At 39.8% G+C, this 21,775-nt stretch overlaps 1 protein-coding gene across 1 annotated transcript in view; it reads left to right on the forward strand.

Moving 5' to 3' along the window:
• Nucleotides 1-3,753: 3,753 nt before the first annotated feature.
• LOC140239912 (glutaminase kidney isoform, mitochondrial-like) overlaps nucleotides 3,754-21,775 on the forward strand; it is an 83,530-nt gene continuing 65,508 nt past the window's right edge. Inside the window, exons 1-3 of the mRNA XM_072319728.1 lie at nucleotides 3,754-3,980; nucleotides 4,792-4,812; nucleotides 14,112-14,180. Of these exons, the coding sequence (XP_072175829.1) occupies nucleotides 3,754-3,980; nucleotides 4,792-4,812; nucleotides 14,112-14,180 (317 nt within the window). The remainder of the gene's footprint in view (nucleotides 3,981-4,791; nucleotides 4,813-14,111; nucleotides 14,181-21,775) is intronic.

Below are 21,775 nucleotides of genomic sequence, written 5' to 3' on the forward strand. Positions count from 1 at the left end.
GAATATTTGATGAATGCTCATAAGGTATTTCTGTAGGGATTGACTTCTAGTTAAAAAATGACATGTACATCTCGAGAAAAGGCCCCTCTATTAGTTTTACAAGCTACACAGGTCAGAGAGACGGTAACATGGCATTACTAACGTTAGTCCGTACTGTAGTAAACCGTGTTAGTGTTGAAAAATTTTGTCAGCTGGTTGTTGCCGGCGAACCTTGTTGCCGGTGCTCCGGTGCCGTTACCGATAAGGTACACGACGCGACGTTTCCCGTACACGATATGTAGCAATTATAAGTAGTGTCTACACACACACACTCAAACCATAACTAGCCAGGGCTGTGTACTGTAGTGTAATTCTCTGTCCATCCTGGTCCAGGTGGCATGATGGCAAGGCAAGGCCCAGGGTTTCTCCGAAGCCTTCTCGGAAAGAGTTCCTTGAGAGGTAAAATTAAATAGGCCCTAGGCCTAGTTTCTTGTGAGTTGTTGACAACTGGCGTCGTGGAGCATTTGGTTCCTCCAGTAGTAGAGGGTCTAATCTAGAATAAAGTTTAGGTCCTAACTGCGGCAGTTGAGTAAGCGGCCGTGCGCCCGTTCGCGGCAGGTACAACATCTACTCGGTAATATACCACTAAAACAACATTGCACTGTTTACATGCACACTAAACTTTACACATCAGGCCTACACCTGTACTACACACTACCAATCAACAAAAACCAACCGATAAGATGGGCACAATCTCCGACAAAAGTGACATTTTCTCACCTAAATGACAACATATCGCATCCAAAATATTATTTTCAGTACTTCTTAACATATAACAGTTAAGAAACAATGGTCCAAGAAACTGGATAATATATTTTGTCATTTTCCCGATGGTGATGTTCATGGATTTTAAAAACATATACTCATGTAAAATAGAACTTTCGCGAGCTGATGTGGGCCGCCATTTTTTTTTTTTTTTTGGAAAGTGGATGTTACCATCGAAAAAAATGAGAAAAACACGAGAAAGACATCAAAAACACCGATCCTGTTTGCAGTCAGTGCATGTGCGCCCGCTATTTTCATGTGCTTTCTCAATGGGAATTGGTGCTTACGCAATGTTCGTGAGACATGTGAAGGCGTTCAGCTGAAGATCGCGGAGCATTCATGCATTGCATAGGGATTGTACATCATGCCGCAAGCAGAGCTACTACGGCGCATGTCGGCCAAAATTGTGCCGGGTTTTGCCCTGGTACATCATGAAAACTGCGTTTGTCATTGGTCAAATTTTTTATGAAAACAATAGCATGAATAATCTTGTCTATGATACATGAAATGGTTGAAAATAATTAGCCTGATTTGTTTACTGTGTGGAAAAACTCTTAAACTGCCGCAAACAGGGTGTTTTATTCTAGACCCTTTCTCTTCAAATTTGATGATTTTTCTTGATTTGGTCAAGCAGAATCCGTGAGAAGGACAACAGCTTCAGTCAAAAGGATTTGAAACCTGATAGTGATATGTGCATGCGCTGGCCATTCATTACTGTATACATCACACACAGTTGGTCTAACATGCATAATGCTTACCCGATTGGCAAGAACCTATCACATCGTACGGTCATGAACAGATGTGAATATTCATCAGTATAGATTTTGCAAAGTTCCACTAAAAGTTGTTTTGAAAAGGAATGGCAAAAAGGAGATAAATGCAAAGAAAAATGTCTTTTCAAGACCATGTGAACAGTCTTGGAGTTAGTATGTTCCATGAGTGGTATAAGTTAGATAAAAAACATTTAGCATAGTATAAACACCAGCCTATTGCTGGTGAAATATGGCACTTTTGGAGGTGTCTGATGTTTTGATTTTTTTGTGATCATTCAAAGCAAGCACCCTGTTAACTCAGGGTGCTCCAACAGTTTATACTATACACAGTATAAACTCAGGGTTAGGGTTATGTTTTACTTTAAGGCAATGTATTGATTGCAATCTAATCTTGTTATCAGTATTGCATCGGCCTAACATTTGGCGTATCCTTTGGTGCAAACAATAACCCATTATGTGTAGAATTTCTGACCAAAAGAATCCAGCACTCATTGCACACAAAGACGCTGTCCATGGGAGGAGCCCCTCAAAACATCACAGTATCACCACTCTTAGGCTGCGTTTATCTAAAAAAATTCTGAGGAAGAATCACGATCCTAAATGCGTTTGAGGCATTTTCAGGGGTTAGACGAATGCAACCGTGTTTTCAAACACTTTGTAGGTATTATTGTGTGGGCCTATGATGAAATACCTACTCACCAAATGGCCAAAGGGACTGTAGAGCTAAGGGCGCCGCCGGTAGGAGTGGTAGACGACCGTCACAAAAGTAGAAATCACTAGGGCAATTGATGAGGTGGACAGTGTCCTTATTGCACTTCCCGAAATCATATGAAATGATATGGACAAACTCCGAAATGCACTGGGGGTCCGAAGACGACAGTGTCCCGTAGAAATATGTACAAAAGATCCAGCGACAGCGTGGAATAGCCTCTGAGTGTCGTGGCTAGCACAAGCGAGAGTGGGTCCACCGCTGGAGCGCTGGGTAGAAAACTGCGAAGTACCTGGAAGAGTCTGCACACCACTAACAGCACAGTAACAGGACCAAAGCAGCGATGTCGCGAGGCGTAGATCACGATAAATAAAGCAATAAAAGATCCCCTGATGGAGTGTAGAAAGGAAGTGTAAATCGCGATGTAGAAATGTAGCGAAGATCGCGAAGTATAAATCCGAGATCGGAGAAATATGAAAGTGTAATAATCCATATGAGTATAATCCAAAAGGCGTATAATAATCCGTATTTATTAATGAAAGTCCACGGCGCGAGGTGTCGTTCGCGAGAAAAGACGTGGGAAGAAATGTATATGGACGAAGTGACTCCAACAATTTGGACGTGCTCTCAGGATGAAAGCTAATCGTGAAATGAGGAAGTATGGAATGTGGGACAGCGTACACGCTTGGTTGGAAGAAAATCGTCACGGACAGGAGCTTAGAGAGTTGTTATTGGCTGGTGAAAATGCACAGCTCGCAACTAATTGGTAGTTCGTGTCCATGACAACAAAACAAGAGGTGTGTGTATGGAAATCCGACTACTATTTGAATGTAAGTTACGCATACATCGGCACGATGACAAAGCCGAGGAATGTAGTGCGCACCTGTCGTGTGTCGGCGCACAAAGAAAGTTCACGTGGATGCTGACAAAAATTACTGAGGTTGCCAGACGGCGTAATTTACAGCAGCCATAATACCAGTCAATATAATACATGGATATTGAAAACCGCTACAACTTTTAGAAACCCCATTTTGAAACTCCTTTCAAAGGGCGTTTTGAAACATGTTTGAGACCACGATTGCCATTCTGTGAGTACGCAGTGCCGTTTTGAAACACGTTTATAAGTCAAGGTCAAATCCCAGCTGTTTCTGGTTAGGAAGTGTTCTCTACCCATTCTTTGGGTGGGACTGATGAGGCATGTTTGCTGGTACGCAGTTGACCTTTACTTCCCGGGTCAAGCAGCGCAAAACAGCTGCACAGTGATGTATGATGGTATGATGGTGAGATAAATGCGGCACCCCGAGAATCGCGTTTCAAGCCATGTTTGCAAACACCGTTCCAAATGCGTTGTAAAACGTGATTCTCTCTCTCAAGATAGATAAACTCAGCCTAAAAGCTATCGATTTACCCTTTGTGTGTTCTCACAGGTCTGATGCTGCTGTTTAGCTCATGCTACAGTGTACTGCCATGACGTCAGCAGTAGGCTCCTGTATGCAGCGTTTGCTCTTCCTTCGCAACTATGCAGTGCAGCAGGCTAGGTGTGCTGCTGTCTCTCAGCGATGGACCCCGAGTGTGACGAGAGTCACGCCTAGCCATCACAGATTCGGTAACCTGCTCAATCAGGCCCTTTCCCGACCCTTTCACAGCTCCAGTACATGTCTTGATAATGGTGACTCCAGCAGTGGACCAAGTGGGTAAGAAACAGCTCTTAACCATTGTGTCAGGACCACATGAGAAATGTTTACATGATTAAAGTGCATAGGCTGCCCTGCACATCCAACTGGACCCATGGAAGACCAATTGGTGCAACTGAATATGGACTATCCAGCCATCTTCTCAAATGGGAAGTGAAACATACAAACAAACGAAAAACGCACACAAAAATATCTAGTCTCTTGTACAGGGAAAGTTTTTCCAAATGTACCACCTGCATGTGTGCATTCAGCAAATTTGGAATAAGTGAAGAGAGACAAGTGTTTAGCAAATGTGATGACTCACTCAAAAGTTGTGATTTTTAAATGAAAGTGTTGCCTTTTCTTAAACATTTTATGATGTCACAGTAGCAGTCTTTAATTTTCGTATGAAAATTACACATATTTCCATACGTATATCTGAAAAGTATTAAGGCAACAGTGATTCTCTACGCCTTCTGGGGAAGGTAGTAGATAACATATTCTGTTGATGTCGTTGAAAAAAAAAAAAAAAAACGAAAAGTGCAAGTACAAATGTATACATGTGGATTGTAACTAGTATTATTAGCATGACTCTCATGACTTTCATGACGTTCATGTCGGGATCAGTTGACGAATTCGCATATGTTGTGGAAGGGATGGTATAGTTTTGGTTGAAATGGGGGATTCAGATTTTAACTTTTTGCAAGATAATTAAGAACCACTTGATAGTTTTGAGTTCACAGCAAATCTTCCCCCCCCCCTTCCCCTGGAGACAGTAGATAATGTATGTCAAACGATGTTGACATATATGATTTCATTTTGGTGTGTGCAGGAATCCTGGAAGACGTGCCAGGTAGGGGTTTCAATTTAATACAAGCAAACATTTGCATAGCAAAGATTTGCATAGCACATTCATTACAAATTTCATGGTGTTGTCACAGACTAATGTATTAAAGAAAACCCCCAAATTAAGTGTATTACTTCCTCCTGGTATTTTCTGCTTGCTCTGTATGTGTTACGTGCATTTCTGGTTGTATCCAGTGTACAGTTTTCACATTCATCCTTAACACTGCATTCTTCTCTTTTAGAAAAAGAAAAAGAAAAAAAAAAAGATAAAGCATGTGGGAGTTATGAAAGCATACAAATACACAAAGAAACTTTGATGCCCTTTTTGATTCAATAGCCGTGATTAAATCCAGACAAATGAGCAATCAGCAAGGTCATATTTAATTACTTGATTACCTGGTAGGCACAAATCCTTTATTCTCAAAATCCTACTGTAAACTGCTTCTGTATAATGTACTGAGTAATGTGTTTGCATGAAGATGTGCATCCCACTGAAGTTCCTTTGAAAACAGTTGAGTCAGGCCTTAAATTTTATAATAAAGTTGACAACAACTTTGTGTATATATAAAGTGACATGAAGCCAATTATGGTTTCAGTCAATTAAATTCCTTTTCGTTAAAGTAAAGAAAAAACAGTGACAATTCTTAGCTAAATCTAGCATACTTATAATTCAAGTCAATTGTATTTCTCTATGTGAACACAATCAAATTTTAGGTTAGTCCACGGGGTTGGGTCATCTTTTGGGACATACTAAAACTGAAAATCTAGGCATCATTAAAACCAAGCAAATATCTGCCAGTAATGACTTCAGAAAGAATACAGTATCCCACCAAGTTTTACTGCTCAAGCATATTGGGTATTGCAATTTTAGACCAGAGAATTTATTGCCAGTGTTAAATGTGATGTCCATGTAACGAAAGTAAGAAAATTAAAGGGATTGTATAGTTTTGGTTGAGACCTAATTTCAGGTTTCTAACATTTTATGGTGAGATAATGAGAAACCTCTTATGAAATATGAAAGAACATGTAATTCTATGAGGAATTCAACGTTTATTTGATGAAAATTGGTTTTGAAATGGCTGAGATATCCAAAAAAGAGCGATTCTAATAAAGTGTGGGACCCACACTTTATTACGATCGCTTTGTTTTACTTTGTTTTTGGATGTCTCAGTCATTTTAATCCCGATTTTCATCAAATAATCTTTGAATTCCTCTTAAAATGGTATTTCCTGTACTATATCATAAGTGTTTTCTTGGTATCTCACAAAAAGATAAAAGCCCAAATCTCATCTCCACCAATACTGTACCATCCCTTTAATTTGTGGTGCAGCAAATCCATGAAAGATTTCTGATTTAAACATGCATCACTATAGCAGAATGCAAACTTTAGTTCATATTGATACAGGAAAATGTGATAAACCTAATTTGAAATAATCTTCATTGTGAAATTAAAAAGTTGATACCTCCCTTACATGGACACATGTAATTTGTTGACCCAACATATTGGGCTGGCCCTTTTGTAACAAGAGAAACATTCATGAGCCAGGAAGATGATTATGATCTTACCAGTAATTGAGATTCAATGCACAATTATTACTGTCAGTGTTTTCAAAACATGCCATATATTTTATTTTATGAAATGTAAAAGAGTTGAGATGTGGCTGGACAAATTCATTTAAACAAGCAGCTTACTCTTTGGCAAAAACATTTGACAGAACAGTCACAGTTAGCGAAAGTACTGTAGCATATTAGTAATCTCTGACTATTACCCAATAGTTTATCATGTACACTGTATTCCAAATACCAGGTACCAGGTACATTATGTATGCTGTAGGCCAATTTACCCCTCCCCAAGATCTCCTGTCACATGCAGAGGCAATGCTAGTACAAATGTATTGTGCATTGTTAATGTCTTGTAGCCCAGCAATGTTATCCTTGTCATTTTAGCAGGCACTAGAAGTTTGTCACTTCCCCCACCACCCTCCCCCCCCCCAAAAAAAAAAAAAATAAAATAAAATAGATAAAAAATTAAAAGTTGAAAGAGGTGACGGGATGACCTGTGCATGTCAGTTACTTCACGCTAGTTCTGAAACTGCTCACTACTTGAATAAATCTGTTACACACATTTATTTTCTGCATGAGTTAGATGGCAGAGTTTGTCATTAGTGTCTGTTTTATGTACTTTTCCTGTTCTTCCCTGTCAAAATGCATTTGCAAATTTTCTAGCATGTTGACCTTTAAGGTTGGTTTCCTTTCAAACTTGGGCAATTGGTTAGAGTATCAGGTATATAGCTTTTGTTTCACATTTCTCCCAAATTTGATAGGGATTGTTTAGGAGGTAAAGAGGTTACAAAATTGGTCATATGGTTCAGATGGCCCTAGGGAAGAGCCTTGTGTACTATCACATGAATTTTAATTTAAATATCTTTAACTCAAGATCCAGGACTAGTACGACCATTTTATGTGGCTTGTTGGTGTACTCTTGTACACAAATAAGTTGTTTATGATAGTGGCAACTGTGACCCAGTTGGGCACATAGGGAATTCTTGGGAATTTACCAGGGAATTTAGTAGTTTGATTTAGAGCCAATGACCTGAAATTAATATATTATCTCTTCTTTGTTTTGCATGATCATTTTTTTTTTCCAACAATTTGTTTTTAACATATAACTTGGCAGGAGTCAATCCATCTCCAGTTTTAAAGTCACGTACAGTATGTTGGAAAATCCCTGTTGCATTTTCTCTTTTTTGGTACTTGTACCTACTAACAAAGGGGAAAGAAAGTCGGAAATTCTCTTGGCAGCTGCACTAGCTGATAATCAATCCAAAGAGCAGTGACTTACGGTAGCAGTTTAGTGTGTGGTACACTCAAAAACTTCAAGCCAGGACTTAATGGTTCACAAACATGTCACATTCATGCTGTTCTCATTGCAGAAGTTTGAAAATTTGGGTTGTAATCAGGGTCATATCTTTTTTTTTATTCAGTGTTCTCTCTTGAAAAATTTCAAAACTTTTTGGTTTGCAATTATTTGCAAAGAGCTGAAATTTTGAAATATGGGTTGTGATCCTGGTGGTGACCCAAAACAACACATTATTTTGAAAGCAATGACAGCGGTACTACTATATATTCCATGTATCACAAGTTGAGTGGGTGGGGGTTGAGGGCTATATTCTTTATTGAAGCTACCGGTTTTGTATGATTTCTGTTCACTCAAGATGTAACTATTAATGACTTCATTGAAGTAGAGCCAAGCAGTCTGACCCTGAAAGTTTCCTCTAAAACCACGGTGAAGATTACAACACACTTCCTATACCTCTGGTAAAGTTGTTTTAAAACACAGTTAAGATGCAGATGATGTTTCCATTACAGTGATAACATATGGAGGAGACCCTCGTACCAATATGATAATCAGAGGCAAGTACTAATTTTTCTTCATATGGAAAGAAGTTTTGATGTACATGCAATATAGTCATGTGTTGTCTACATATTGATTGCAATTGTAGCTACCAATGCTTTTTTTTTTTTTTTCCAAGGCAGTCAATAGCAAACCTCCCTTGTACATACAGTGAAAAGTTAGTGACCATTACTGTAAATTAAAAATGAAACATCTCGCGGCACAGAAGCTTGGTAAATTTGCATGCTATACTACCAAGACCAATGTGAAAGAAATGCACACTAATATGATTTTGGATATCCAGCATATATTTACACTGTATAATGAATAATGAAGGAAAATACTTTCATTTAAAAAAAAAACAACATTCAAACAGGTAAAGTGGACTGAAATCAGCCCAGTGCCCCAAATTAACTGAGTGATAATTTGCTGCTTTTGCATTAATTACTTGATACTGATAGTTACAACAATACACCCTGCTGTTTGCCCTTTTATCTGTAGAATAATTTGTACTCACGCAGTAACCTTTGCATGGAAAAAACCAGCAATTATTTATCCATGGATGGTGTGTTATACTTTACTTAAATTCAAAAGAAATGGATGAACATTAAAGGAAACCTCTGGATGATTTTCAGATTTTTACATTTGAACAACTATAAATTAGTCATACTGAGGACAGAGTTTCAGAATTTGTGATAATTGGGATGAAGAATAAGAATATTTTCAAAATTTAGAACAAATTGCAATGAAAAAGGATGATGACATAGCAGAGTCACCATAAAAATGCATGAGTTGGGGCTCAAGGAAGCAGAACAAAAGAAGAAGGCATGCATAGATTATACACAGGTGAACTCGCAAGCAAGCGGTATTGTAATGGAATTACACTGCTACATTGCTTAAATATGTGAACCTCCTATGTCATCATCCTTGTTCAGTGTAATTTGTTTGAGGTTTTTCAAAGTATTGTTTCTCTGCTCAAGAACCACAATAAATTCCAAAAATCTATACATGGAGTTTTCGATTTATGTACTACATGATGTGAAATTATGAAAATCGTCTGGAATGTCCCTTTAAGTTGCTTGACAGGAATCTAGAGGCCATGGAATGCTTTGCTTTTGTTGGGCATGTACTGTTCCCTGGCTATGGTCATTATAAATGCACCACACAATGCAGCTTCTAGTTCATGAGTGTCCCTACATTGTGAAAAGGCAACTAGTTGCCCCTTGGTATTATATGCTTTTTGTAGTTAGACTTTGACATAATGTATGTTGATATATTATATCAGGTCATGATAACAGAGCATTGAAAACATATTCTCAAATCTCTTTAATTGTTTTTTTTTTTTTCATTGTCGTTGGCAGTGCTTTTCTTTGACCAAAGTTAGCTCCCATGTATGATTTTCTCAGCAGCATGAAACAGAATTGCATGTTCAAATTTACTGTGGTAAAAGTTTCCTTAAGAATGACGAAAAAGTAAAGAAATTTGATGAGATTTCAAGTTTTACACATAGCATTTTAAACACTATATAGCAGACACATTCATACGTGCAGTGTGATAAGATGGTGATACTACTGCCTCACAACTGTCATTCACATGTAAATGAGTTTAACATGCAAAACTTAACATACCATAACCTCCACACTTTTCTTAGTCCAATTCAATGTTTCTGATTACAACCAGGTCATTTGACTTTGCACTATTTAGTAAAGTCAGTTTGAATGTGGAATTTAGTTTGAAGGGATATTGGTATTGTCATCCACAGGAAATTTAACAATTGTCTGGAAGGTATTGGTGGATTCACAGTTTATGCTGCATTTACATCATGTTCCCTTTGGCCATGTCAGTCACATCACTTGGAGGCGGTCCGTAGTTGGACGCGACGGAAAATATCATGTAGACTAGCCTGACCAGATTGTGAGAACGGCGTCTAGTCTAGCCTGACCAGACGCCATGAGAATGGTGTCTGATACAAAAGTGTAGCTACACTGTACATGTTCACCGGAGTGAGGACTGGAACAAACAAGAGTAGAATATGGAGGGGGAAAAATCAGGAGAATGTCCCATCTATCCATGGCGCACTACATTTAAGGCAAACGGGGCTGCCTTGGCTGCTGGGAACATGGTGTAAACGCAGTGCTCATTATCTGTAGCACAGTTTTTAAACTGGGTAAATACAGGCGTGATACTGAGATGATGACAAAAAGCATGTCACAAGTTCAAGGTTATTCTTAATGAGCTTGCAACATAAATTTTGTAGAGCTTCAGATTTATTTGTCTGTACAAACATCTGGAATGAAAAAGACATGCTAAACATAAACGGAGGTATACAAGACTTAATTTGGAACAGTAAATCAAATATTAAGGTAGGAAAAACAGAATTTTATAAGATTTTGGAATGAGCATGATTGGAGTGGATAGAACACATACAATGTAATTCAAATACAATGTTCAGTAAGAATATATGTAACTTTTATATTACATATATTCTTACTGAACATTGTATTTGAATTACATCTTTGAAATATCTGTCTGTAAAATAAACCAACTGTATTTTTAAGATACATATTGCAAGTAAAGGGGGTATCTCACTGAGCGGCGAACGTTTGCGAACGTAGCGAATTTGGGAATTCGCCAGGGTTCGTAAACGGTTGCAAAAGGTTCGTTAACATTCGCAAGAAAGTTCGCAAACGGTTTTTATTGTCGCAAACAGTTTTTCTTGTCGCAAAGAAATTTTGAACATGTTCAAAATTTCTTTGCGAACCTTTGCGAATTTGTATTTTCGCTAACAGTTGCAAACATTCGCAAACATTCGCAAAACACTCGTAAGAATTCGCAAACGGTCGTAATATGGTGTCGCTAACATTTTTATATGATTCGCCACTGCTAGCGAACAAGTAACCACATGGTTCCTATATAAAAGCTTCTGAAACAGACAAGGTTCCACTCTAAGAAAGTTCTTGAAGCTCTTGACATCTCCATCATGATTGTAATTGCTTCAAAAGCTTTTCATATTGACTAAAGTCTGTCCTCTGCAACAAGCACTCTCTGACTCTCTTTCTTTTCTTCTTCCTTTCTTGTTTTTTTTTTATTTTATTTCTCTTATGCTGCACAACTCTCTAAAAAAGAAAGAGTGAAAATGTTCACTCTTGAAGGAGTGAATTACAGAAAAGAGTGAGTTTTGAGTGAAATTGGAATGAATTTTGAGTGAAAATATCTATTTTCACTCATTTTGGAGTGACCTCAGGGATCACTCGAAAATCTTGGAGTGATCCCTGAGGTCACTAAAAAATGAGTGAAAATGAACATTTTCACTCCAAAATCACTCTTATTTCACTTGAAACTCACTCTTTTCTGTTATTCACTTCTTCAAGAGTGAACATTTGCACTCTTTCTTTTTTAGAGAGAATATAGCTGTAGCAGCAGCCTGACAGAGCAGCTCTTCAAGGATAGCAACACCTTGAGCCTCTTCTTGGCAGAAATTTATTTCCATATCTTGGAAATCCATCCTGAACGGTTGTCACAAGAGATCTGAATTCAGTGGAAGGTTTTATGTTGTTTTATGGGTATTACTATACACAATCGCCTGGTACTTTTCTAGGTCCAAGAACATTCGCAAAATTGTCGCAAAGGATTTGCAAACAGTTGCTAATATTTGCAAAACTGTCGCTAACATTTGCAAAATTGTCGCTAACATTTGCAAAATTGTCGCTAACATTTGCTAACATTCGCTAATAGTCGCCACCTGTGTTCGCAAACACTTTCGCAAACATTCGCTAAAGTGTTGCTAATTGTCGCTAAACATCGCTAAAAGTCGCTAACTGTCGCTAATGGCAGAAGCGAACTTTGATTTTTCGCAAACATTTGTCAGAAAAGTTGGCGAATCTCAAATTCGCTACGTTCGTAAACGTTCGCAAACATTTGCCGCTCAGTGAGATACCAGCTTAAGCAAATGGTTTTCTGTTTGTTTGTGTTTCTGTACATCCATCAGAGCAGACTGGACCGGCTGCTGTACTGCAGCTAAACATAGAAAGGTTAATGTACAATTTTGTACAGCAACTCTTGACAAATTTTGTGCAGTTCAGATGTTCTTTAGGTTTCCAGCAAAGATTGAAGCAGCATGTGATACCGGGTACTTTAACCCGTCGAGGACGAGTCCCGAGTAGATACTATTAAAGATAATAAAAAGTTTTGGTACCTCAAAAGTTTCCCTGAATTTCCGTGTTTCAGGTTAAAGTATCTGTCATATAACTAACACTGTGAGACTTACTCGCCCCAAAGCGCTCTCATTTCTTAGTAATCATGCAATTAACTGCGACCAGCAGCCCCATACGCATAGCGACCAGCAGCCCCATATGCATAGCGTAATGGGGCTTCGCATTGTAGCATTCAGGATCATGACAGATTTAGTATCGCGGGTAAATATCAACTTAAAATCCACAAAATTCTTCAATTTGAAGACTTACCAATTAAGTTGAAGTCTTGAAAACAGGCTTCGGGCAACGTTTGGTTCTGCCAATAGTCCCTTTCTATTCGAATTGATGACTGAATGTGACTCTGTCGAGAGGACCTTGGGAGAGCTGCTGCTGCTCACGGCTACACACTGATTACTATGGCCAGCGCATACGCACACATCACATGCGAACAAATTTCAAATCCATGAACGGATAAGATGTTTGTGTGCGCATGCGCTGGCCGTCAATTCAGTGTAGCTCTCCCAAGGTCCTCTCGACCGAGTCACATTCAGTCATCAATTCGAACAGAATGGGACTATTGGCAAAACCAAATGTTGCCCGAAGCCTGTTTTCAATACTTCAACTTAACTGGTAAGTCTTCAACTTGAAAAATTTTTTTGGATTTTAAGTTGATATTTACCCGCGATACTAAATCTGTCATGATCCTGTAGGCTACAATGCAAAGCCCCATTTAGCTATGCGTATGGGGCTGCTGGTCGCAGTTAGCTACACAGTATGCGTATGGGGCTGCACGCTGCTGGTCGCAGTTATCATGCAATAATGGTTTCGCACAATACGTGTGCTACCTCGCCGCCGTACGGCGGCGGCTCTGGTACGAAACCATTATTGCATGATTACTAAGACATGAGAGCACTTTGGGGCGAGTAAGTCTCACAGTGTTAGTTATACGAAAGGTACTTTACCTGAAACACAAACTAAGACAAGGAAATTCAGGGAAACTTTTGAGGTAATACCAAAACTTTATATTATCTTTAAAAGGCAGGCGTGTATAAAGGGAAATACATGTTGTAGCAAAATCAGTGTGTCCTCAATGGGTTAACATGATGAAGACTTGTCCCAAGTACATTGTATACTTGGGCAGGTGTCTATGGGAAATATGTGTTAGAACAAAATCAACCCGTCCTCAATGGGTTAAAGGGATCGTATAGTTTTGGTTGAGACCAATTTCAGGTTTCTAACATTTTTTGGTGAGATAATGAGAAACCTTTTATGAAATATGAAAGAGCATGTAATTCTATGAGGAATTCAACGTTTATTTGATGAAAATTGGTTTTGAAACGGCTGAGATATCCAAAAGAGTGATTCTAATAAAGTGTGGGACCCACACTTTATTACGATCGCTTTGTTTTACACGATGTACTTTGTTTTTGGATGTTTCAGTCATTCCAAACCCGATTTTCATCAAATAAGCTTTGAATTCCTCTTAAAATGGTATGCTCTGTACTATATCACAAGTGTTTTCTTGGTATCTTGCAAAAAGTTAAAAGCCCAATTCTCATCTCCACCAATACTGTACCATCCCTTTAATGAGCAGAATTGATCCTTTTCTTTTCATATCCAGCTGAGCGGCTCTATGCTATATTTGATTCGGTTTCTTCATCTACAGTTTGTATGTTGATCCTTCTGTTTGGGTTTTTGTTTCTTGTCTGTGTTGCACAGAAAGCTCTGGTACGAAGTTAATGATCCAACAGCAATGAGAGAAATGCAGGGATCCAAGGATAATAAGCCGTATGTGATCCAAGAGGATGAATTTTTGAGTTTCTCTTCTGTGTTTGCATGGATTTACTGTGATTTCTCATTTGTGGTGTTTATACAGTGCATGCATGTCTGGAAGGAAAAAAAGAAAACAAGTTCCCCCCCCCCCAAAAAAAAAAGAAATCCAGCCAAAAATTCATTTATATCTCCTGTTGTCATAGTGATGTCTATTTCCAGTGCAAGGTGGTATTACTTTTACTGCATAGGCTGTTATTTTCACTTTAATTTTGGGAATTACAGTCGGACCACAGATTTAACAATACATGAAAATGTTGCCATGGACTACATTAGGGTTATAGTGCATTTACAATAGCCATGGTGTCAATTTGCAAAAACAACATCTCACGAAAATGCCTGTGACCTGCTAATTCGTGAAAATATCTGTACACGAAAATAAAAGCTTAATATGATTCTTGCAGAGTGACATAGCATTTGAACTGCTTGTTTGAATTAACTAATGATCACTTTTTGACTGACTGACAGACATGAGATTAAACTTGAGTTTGTCATATTTCATATCAACAATTTTTTTTGTTATTGTTTTTGTGACTTGCAGTGTACAAGTACAACATCTGAAATCATAAATACCTGTAGTCAACCTTGCATAAAATGTTGAATCCACAGGGACCAGAGAAAATCCTTTGACTTATATGTGACTTTTCTTACTTTACGAAATAGAATTTGGACATTTTTTAATCCATCTGGGAAGTGGGATAGAATTTTCTCCTTTTATACTAGTTAGACTATAAAACAACCTGACCGTGTGGGGTCGGCTTAGGTAAGGTTGACTATGGTATGGATATCACTCCCACATGCCCTTTTACTCAGGGCTCTCCCATTGTTTGTTTGTTGTTTTTTTGTGTTCATATTTTAGCATTTTGATTTTGTAAAGTTCTATGTCTGCATTAACTGTTCTAAGGCATGTTGTTGTGGGCTGTTTAAACCGTTCTTGTTAAATGCATTGTTTAACAGCAGGTTCAGCACACAATACCATTTTGAATTATATTCTGACTTTCAATTTAGTTCAATAAAAGCAGTTCAGTTACAGTTCTGCTAATATTTTATATTTTAGTTAATGCGCTTTGAGTGAAATACTTTACTTTGAAGTGCTAACATGTTTAAGATCATTAAAGGTGGTACAGTAGATGCAGCATAGAATGTTTTTCTTTACCAAGCAGACATAGAAATGAATTCCTGTGCTCTTTGATTCAAGTCTAGAAGTGGGAGGGGGGGGGGGGCTTGAATGAAGAGGAGCTACTGAGTATGCAGAGGCTCCATGGTAGCACATAATACAAGGAAGAAAGAAATGGAATGAAACATGTGTATTGTATGTGAATTGAAGAAATGTAGCAATATTTGAAGAATACATCAGCAAAGTGTGAGGAAAGTTGAAAAATCTTTTCAAAAGTTATTAATTTTTAGAGATTTTGTTCTATCATTGCTGGATTGGAAGGAAGACTTCAACATTTTGTGGTGTAATGGGTGAGCAATGATATGTGAAGAAAATATAAAGAAAATTCAACATATTTGCACTGAAAGAACACCATTATACCATTATTCTCCTCTTGGTTTCATGAATCTTCACTGCTCTCCCCTATCTCCATGATTCTCCAACATTCAACTCCTTCCTCTTCCTCTTCCCGTCTATTTCATCTTTCCCCTTCTAACGATGTCCGAACATCTTACTTGATTCTCACACTATTCTTCCTTACCACTCTCTGTGTTCCTTTCTCTACTGTCTCCACTAGTGCAACTTCAGCTTCCAGCCCATTACTGTCTCCCACTCTTCACTTTTTGCCCTCCTCACAACCCCCATATGTCGCTTCCCTCTTCGTTTCTCCTCTTTCTAAGCTCTTCTTCCAAACTACGATCCGGTTAAGGACTACATACACATGGTGTCACCGCAAATCTTTCTTCCTAATTAACTTCACCATGCAAACCTTCAAACAACACATAACCGAGCTCTACGGGGAGCAAACTCAACGATCTTCTCGCCTACTTCAACGGAACCTAGTCAAACAATCTAAACTCTCCAATCATCTCACCTTTCTGAAAAGATGCCGAGATCACAGTATCATCCCTCCTGGTCTACAGCTGAAATCAACCGTACAAACTCCACGTGCTCGACGTATTCTTCACCAAGCCGGCCTCTCCCTCACCAGAGAACGCATTGCCCATACTCGACAAGAACTTCACACAATCGATCAACAAATCAACACCTCACAAACACACTTGTCACAAACACTACATCCTGCCGACCTCCAGAAGATACAGACCTTCAACTCTCACACAGCAAGGACCACATTTCTTCGCACCAGAGAGAAGAAGATACGGAAGTTCAACACACTACATAACAGCCATACCCATACATACACACGAGACAAGCCGCCCGCCGCCCGCAACACCGTTGTCAATTTAAGCCAGCACAACCTCACACAAGCCGAACACAACGTGTTATCCCTTGGACTTAACTTTGCAACACCACCCAGGAAGATTCCTTTCACAGAAATCATACAACAAACGGAACCCAAGCTCAGATACCTGAACAAAGCCGCAGCCGACAACATTCGACTCCTTGTTACTCAAGCTCTCTCCACAGCCAAGCCACCGCAGCCCAACCTCAACAAAGAAGAACGAACAGCGGTGAAGACTCTACAAAGCAACGCATCCATCCATATCATTCAGGCAGACAAAGGCAACGCCACGGTCGTCATGGACAAAACACAATACGAACAAAAGATACAAGACATCCTTCACACCCCCACATACACCGAACTGAAACGTGACCCGACTCCTGCCACCGAGAGGAAACTCAACGCCAAGCTCCTCGAACTTCATCGATCAAATGCCCTTCCTCAACAGCTTTATTTCAGACTCCGTGCCTCCTCCAGCAGATGTCCCATCCTCTTCGGGCAACCCAAAATTCACAAGCCATCAGTGCCTCTCCGCCCCATCATTTCTACACGAGGTTCCCCTTGCTACGAAACAGCCAAACACCTGTCAGACATTCTACAGCCACTCGTTGGCAACACAAAACACCACATTAACAATTCCAAACACTTCATTGACATTCTCTCTCAAACTACTATCAACCCTACAGACACCCTCGTCAGCTTTGATGTAGAATCACTCTTCACCAGCGTTCCTGTAAACGAAGCCTGTGACATCATCAAACAACGTCTCACCGATGACCCTTCTCTTTCTTCCAGAACACAACTCACACCACAACAGATACATGACCTCCTCCTCACATGTCTCAATTTTACCTCCTTCCGATGGAGGGACACACACTACAAACAGCAACAAGGCGCAGCCATGGGCTCCCCCCTCTCACCGATCATTGCCAACATTTACATGGAACATTTCGAAAGTCACGCACTAGCCACGGCACAGCACAAACCTTCACTCTGGCTCCGGTATGTCGACGACATCTTCACCATCTGGCCACACCAAGCAGATCAACTGGACGACTTCCTCACACACCTCAACAAACAACATTCCAACATCTCATTCACAGTGGAAACGGAACACAACCATTCTCTCCCCTTCCTCGATGTTCTCGTCACAAAGACCAACGCTGGCACTTTCTCTCACCAGGTCTACCGCAAACCCACTCACACAGACAGATATCTTCACTACCGCTCCTTCCATCATCCAGCAGTCCGTCAATCAGTACCGAACGCTCTCGTCCGACGTGCTCATCAAATCAGCGACAAAGAACATCTTCGACAAGAACTCGAACACATCACAGACACACTCACCACTATCAACCAATACCCCAAGCACAAAATCAACACTCAAGCACCTTCTCATCCCAACCAAGCAGCCAAGGAACAGCCCATCACAACTGTAAATCTTCCCTACCTCGGCGCTACCTCGCACAAACTACAACGCATCTTCAAGTCTGCCAACATCCAGGTCCGTCATACATCTTCCAACAAACTTCACAATTCATTGCACTCAGACAAAGACAAGCACTCCAGACACAAACAACCAGGTGTCTACCGTATCTCATGCGAATGCGGCAAAGTCTACATAGGTGAAACAGGGAGATCGCTAGAGACCAGACTGAAAGAACACAAAACATGCTACAGACGTTCGGAATGGGAAAAGTCAGCCATCGTGAAACACGCTCAACAGTCGGAACATCGCATCAACTGGGAAGACAGCAAACTCATCACATCCATCAAAAACTGGAACACACGACGCATCAGAGAAGCCATAGAAATTCACACACACGACACTGTTACACAGGATACTGGACTCCACATCAACAACATCTGGCTTCCTCTCATCAACAAACAATCAAACAGCAACAATGACAACAACAACACACTCTCTCCACAGCACATTCCCCCCTCTACTTCTTCCTCTCATAACTCTTCCCCCACCTCTTCACAACAGCGCCCACGACGTCAACCGCGCCTTCCACTCACGACCACACCTATCGCTGGTTCCAGAAGACGCCCTCACCGACACAATTCATTCACACCACCGGCGTCCACCCCATCTACTAACCCGGACTCCAATCTCCGGCCAAGACCTACTAACAGCCAAGTTAGCCCTCACAGAAGTACTCCGCCACTAACACACTCCAAGAACAATAGAACGCATCAACGACCACAACACTCCACCAACAGCCGACGCTCAGCCCGCCTGCGAGCCCGCCTCGACCGACCTCTTCCATCTAGGTCCGCATTCCCCATATATAGCCCGCCTCCTCTCAGATCACGCTTCACTTCTGACGAAGGACAGTCAACCTGCCCGAAACGTCAAGTTCCTCGGTTCTCCTAGTTATTCTTATAACTAGACTTCTTGCTCTACTTTCACTAGCTGTGTACCTTTACTCAGTATTTCATTTCTCTTTCCTCTCTCTCTCTTTCTTACACTTTTGTCTGTTTCTACACTACTTATCTTTTCTTTTCTTTCTGTTCTGTTCTCTTCTTGTCTTCTTTTCTTTTTATTTCTTCCTTCCATACAACCCAACGGTCCTTTTCAGGACCACTAGTTTTAATTTACACATTTCCTTACAGGTTATTTCTCTTGTCTTCTCTCCGCAGGTCTACACTTTAATCTTATTTTAATTTCTCATTTTTGCATTTCTCCCACAGGAACCTTTTCAGGATTTAACTGTCATCAATTTCCTCTCCATTTATTTTTTCTTTTCCGCAGCAGCAATTAATTCTAGGATCTACACTAGCTCCCTCCAATTTACGTCTTGAATTTCAATTTGTTCTTTTCTTCTTCTTCTTTTCATTGCCCCCCCCCCTCTCTCTCTCTCTCTCCCTTCTCTCCGCATATTCTCACCTCTCCTCTACTTACCCCTCCTTATTTCTGTTAATCGTCCTTTCTCCATTCATTCGCATTCCATAGCCACACTGTTCGCCGACTTCGTTCTCCTCTTGGTTTCATGAATCTTCACTGCTCTCCCCTATCTCCATGATTCTCCAACATTCAACTCCTTCCTCTTCCTCTTCCCTTCTATTTCATCTTTCCCCTTCTAACGATGTCCGAACATCTTACTTGATTCTCACACTATTCTTCCTTACCACTCTCTGTGTTCCTTTCTCTATTGTCTCCACTAGTGCAACTTCAACTTCCAGCCCATTACTGTCTCCCACTCTTCACTTTTTGCCCTCCTCACAACCCCCATATGTCGCTTCCCTCTTCGTTTCTCCTCTTTCTAAGCTCTTCTTCCAAACTACGATCCGGTTAAGGACTACATACACATGGTGTCACCGCAAATCTTTCTTCCTTACCATTATACCACTTTCACAAAGCAGGGAGAACAATATTACCCCAAACATGGATGTACAGTACAGTACAATCATATGTCAGTAGCAACTCAAGTGAATATACTTTTCATTCTAAGGAAAAATGAAATTATGTGGAATTCTCTTTTTATTTTCTTTACAGTACACTGTTGTACATTTATATAATGATGTCACAAACTGTCGTCTCTATCCAGCAATGGCTGCATCAAAACTTTACCTAATTTGTTTTACTTTTCAACAGATTGTCGGATTTTCTACTTCATTGATGCACACGTTCTTCTAACATTTACTCATTCCCCTTTTATAGTCAATCCCATAGCCTTATGATATGATATATATCCGGCCAGGGTCATAGCATGTAGCTAGGACAATCGTAAAGAGCAACGGGAAATTGCTCGCGATAAGATTTTGGAGTATCGATGCATGTTTGTGGAACAAATACTTCACCCTTATATAGATAAGATAGAAATGTGACAATAAGTGTGCTGAACCTTACTTTTTTTTCTTTTTCTTTTTTTAAAGATAAGGGCATGTAATGTTATACTCATTTCATGCATGGGGAGACACACTGCCTAGAGAATGTGGTTTGATAGCTAGAACTTCAGCTAGGCATGTCTGATGGGTATGTAGGAGAGAGAAAAATGAAGTACAAAATATGATCTTCATTCAGAGACATATGAAGTCTTTCCTTTATGGTCAAAGGTCTGAACTTCATGTGAATACGTTCAAAATGAAAAACAATATGCTGACATACTTTTAGGGCAATCCATGGAGAAGAAGGAGCCATTTCAGTCAATTGCCTTCTGGGGGGCATTTCATGGAGCATTTTGGTCAGATATTTTTCTGACGAACTGTTATAAGCTACTGAAAATCCTTGCATCTGATTGGCTGAGGGCAGATTTGTTGGACAAACTTGTTGGACAAAACGCTTTATGAAATGCCCCCTGGGTATACAATCACTGTTTTATGGGAAAGGGGGGGGGGGGACTTTCAGTGATTAGTGTTTTGGTGTGAATATTGCGATCTTTGAGCATCCAAATATTCACTCAAATTTGCCTTGAGATGACATAAGGTTTCAGGATGGCAAATGTTACATTTCAAACTATAAACTGTGTCAAAAAACCCCAACATATTTCACTCATTTATTCTATACCAGTGGCGGATCCAGAGGGGGGCGCAAGAGGCGCACGCCCCCCCCCCTTATTTATCGTTAAAAACAAAGGAAATAAAAAGAAAAAAATGAAATTAAACCTGGAAGTGGCACCCCCTTTACAGAATTCCTGGATCCGCCCAGGGCTGTATACCCTTATACTTTTGGGATGCCACATACAAGTGTATAGCAACTTAAAGGGATCATATAATTTTGGGTGAGACCTAACTTCAGGTTTTTAACAGTTTTTGGTTAAAGATACTGAGAAACCTCTTATGAAAGGGTAAAGAACATTCAATTCCAAGAGGAATTCAATGTTTATTTGATGAAAATTGGTTATGAAATGGCTGAAATGTTCAAAACAGAGCGATCCTAATAAAAGGTGGGATGCAGCTTTTATTACAATTGCTTTGTTTTATATTTTTTGGATGTCTCAGCCATTCCAAAATGATTTTCATCAAATAAACTTTGAATTCCTCGTAGAATGGTATGCTCTGTACTATTTCATAAGTGGTCTCTTGGTATCTTGCAAAAAGTTAAAAGCCCAGTCCTCATCTTCACCAGTACTATACCAACCTTTAAGTGAAGTGAGGTGATAAAGGTGGGACGCTATCGTTCTCTTTTTTTCCCTTCAGTGGCCATCA

This window comes from Diadema setosum, chromosome 16, assembly GCF_964275005.1.
Source record: "Diadema setosum chromosome 16, eeDiaSeto1, whole genome shotgun sequence".
Taxonomy (NCBI): Eukaryota; Metazoa; Echinodermata; class Echinoidea; order Diadematoida; family Diadematidae; genus Diadema; species Diadema setosum.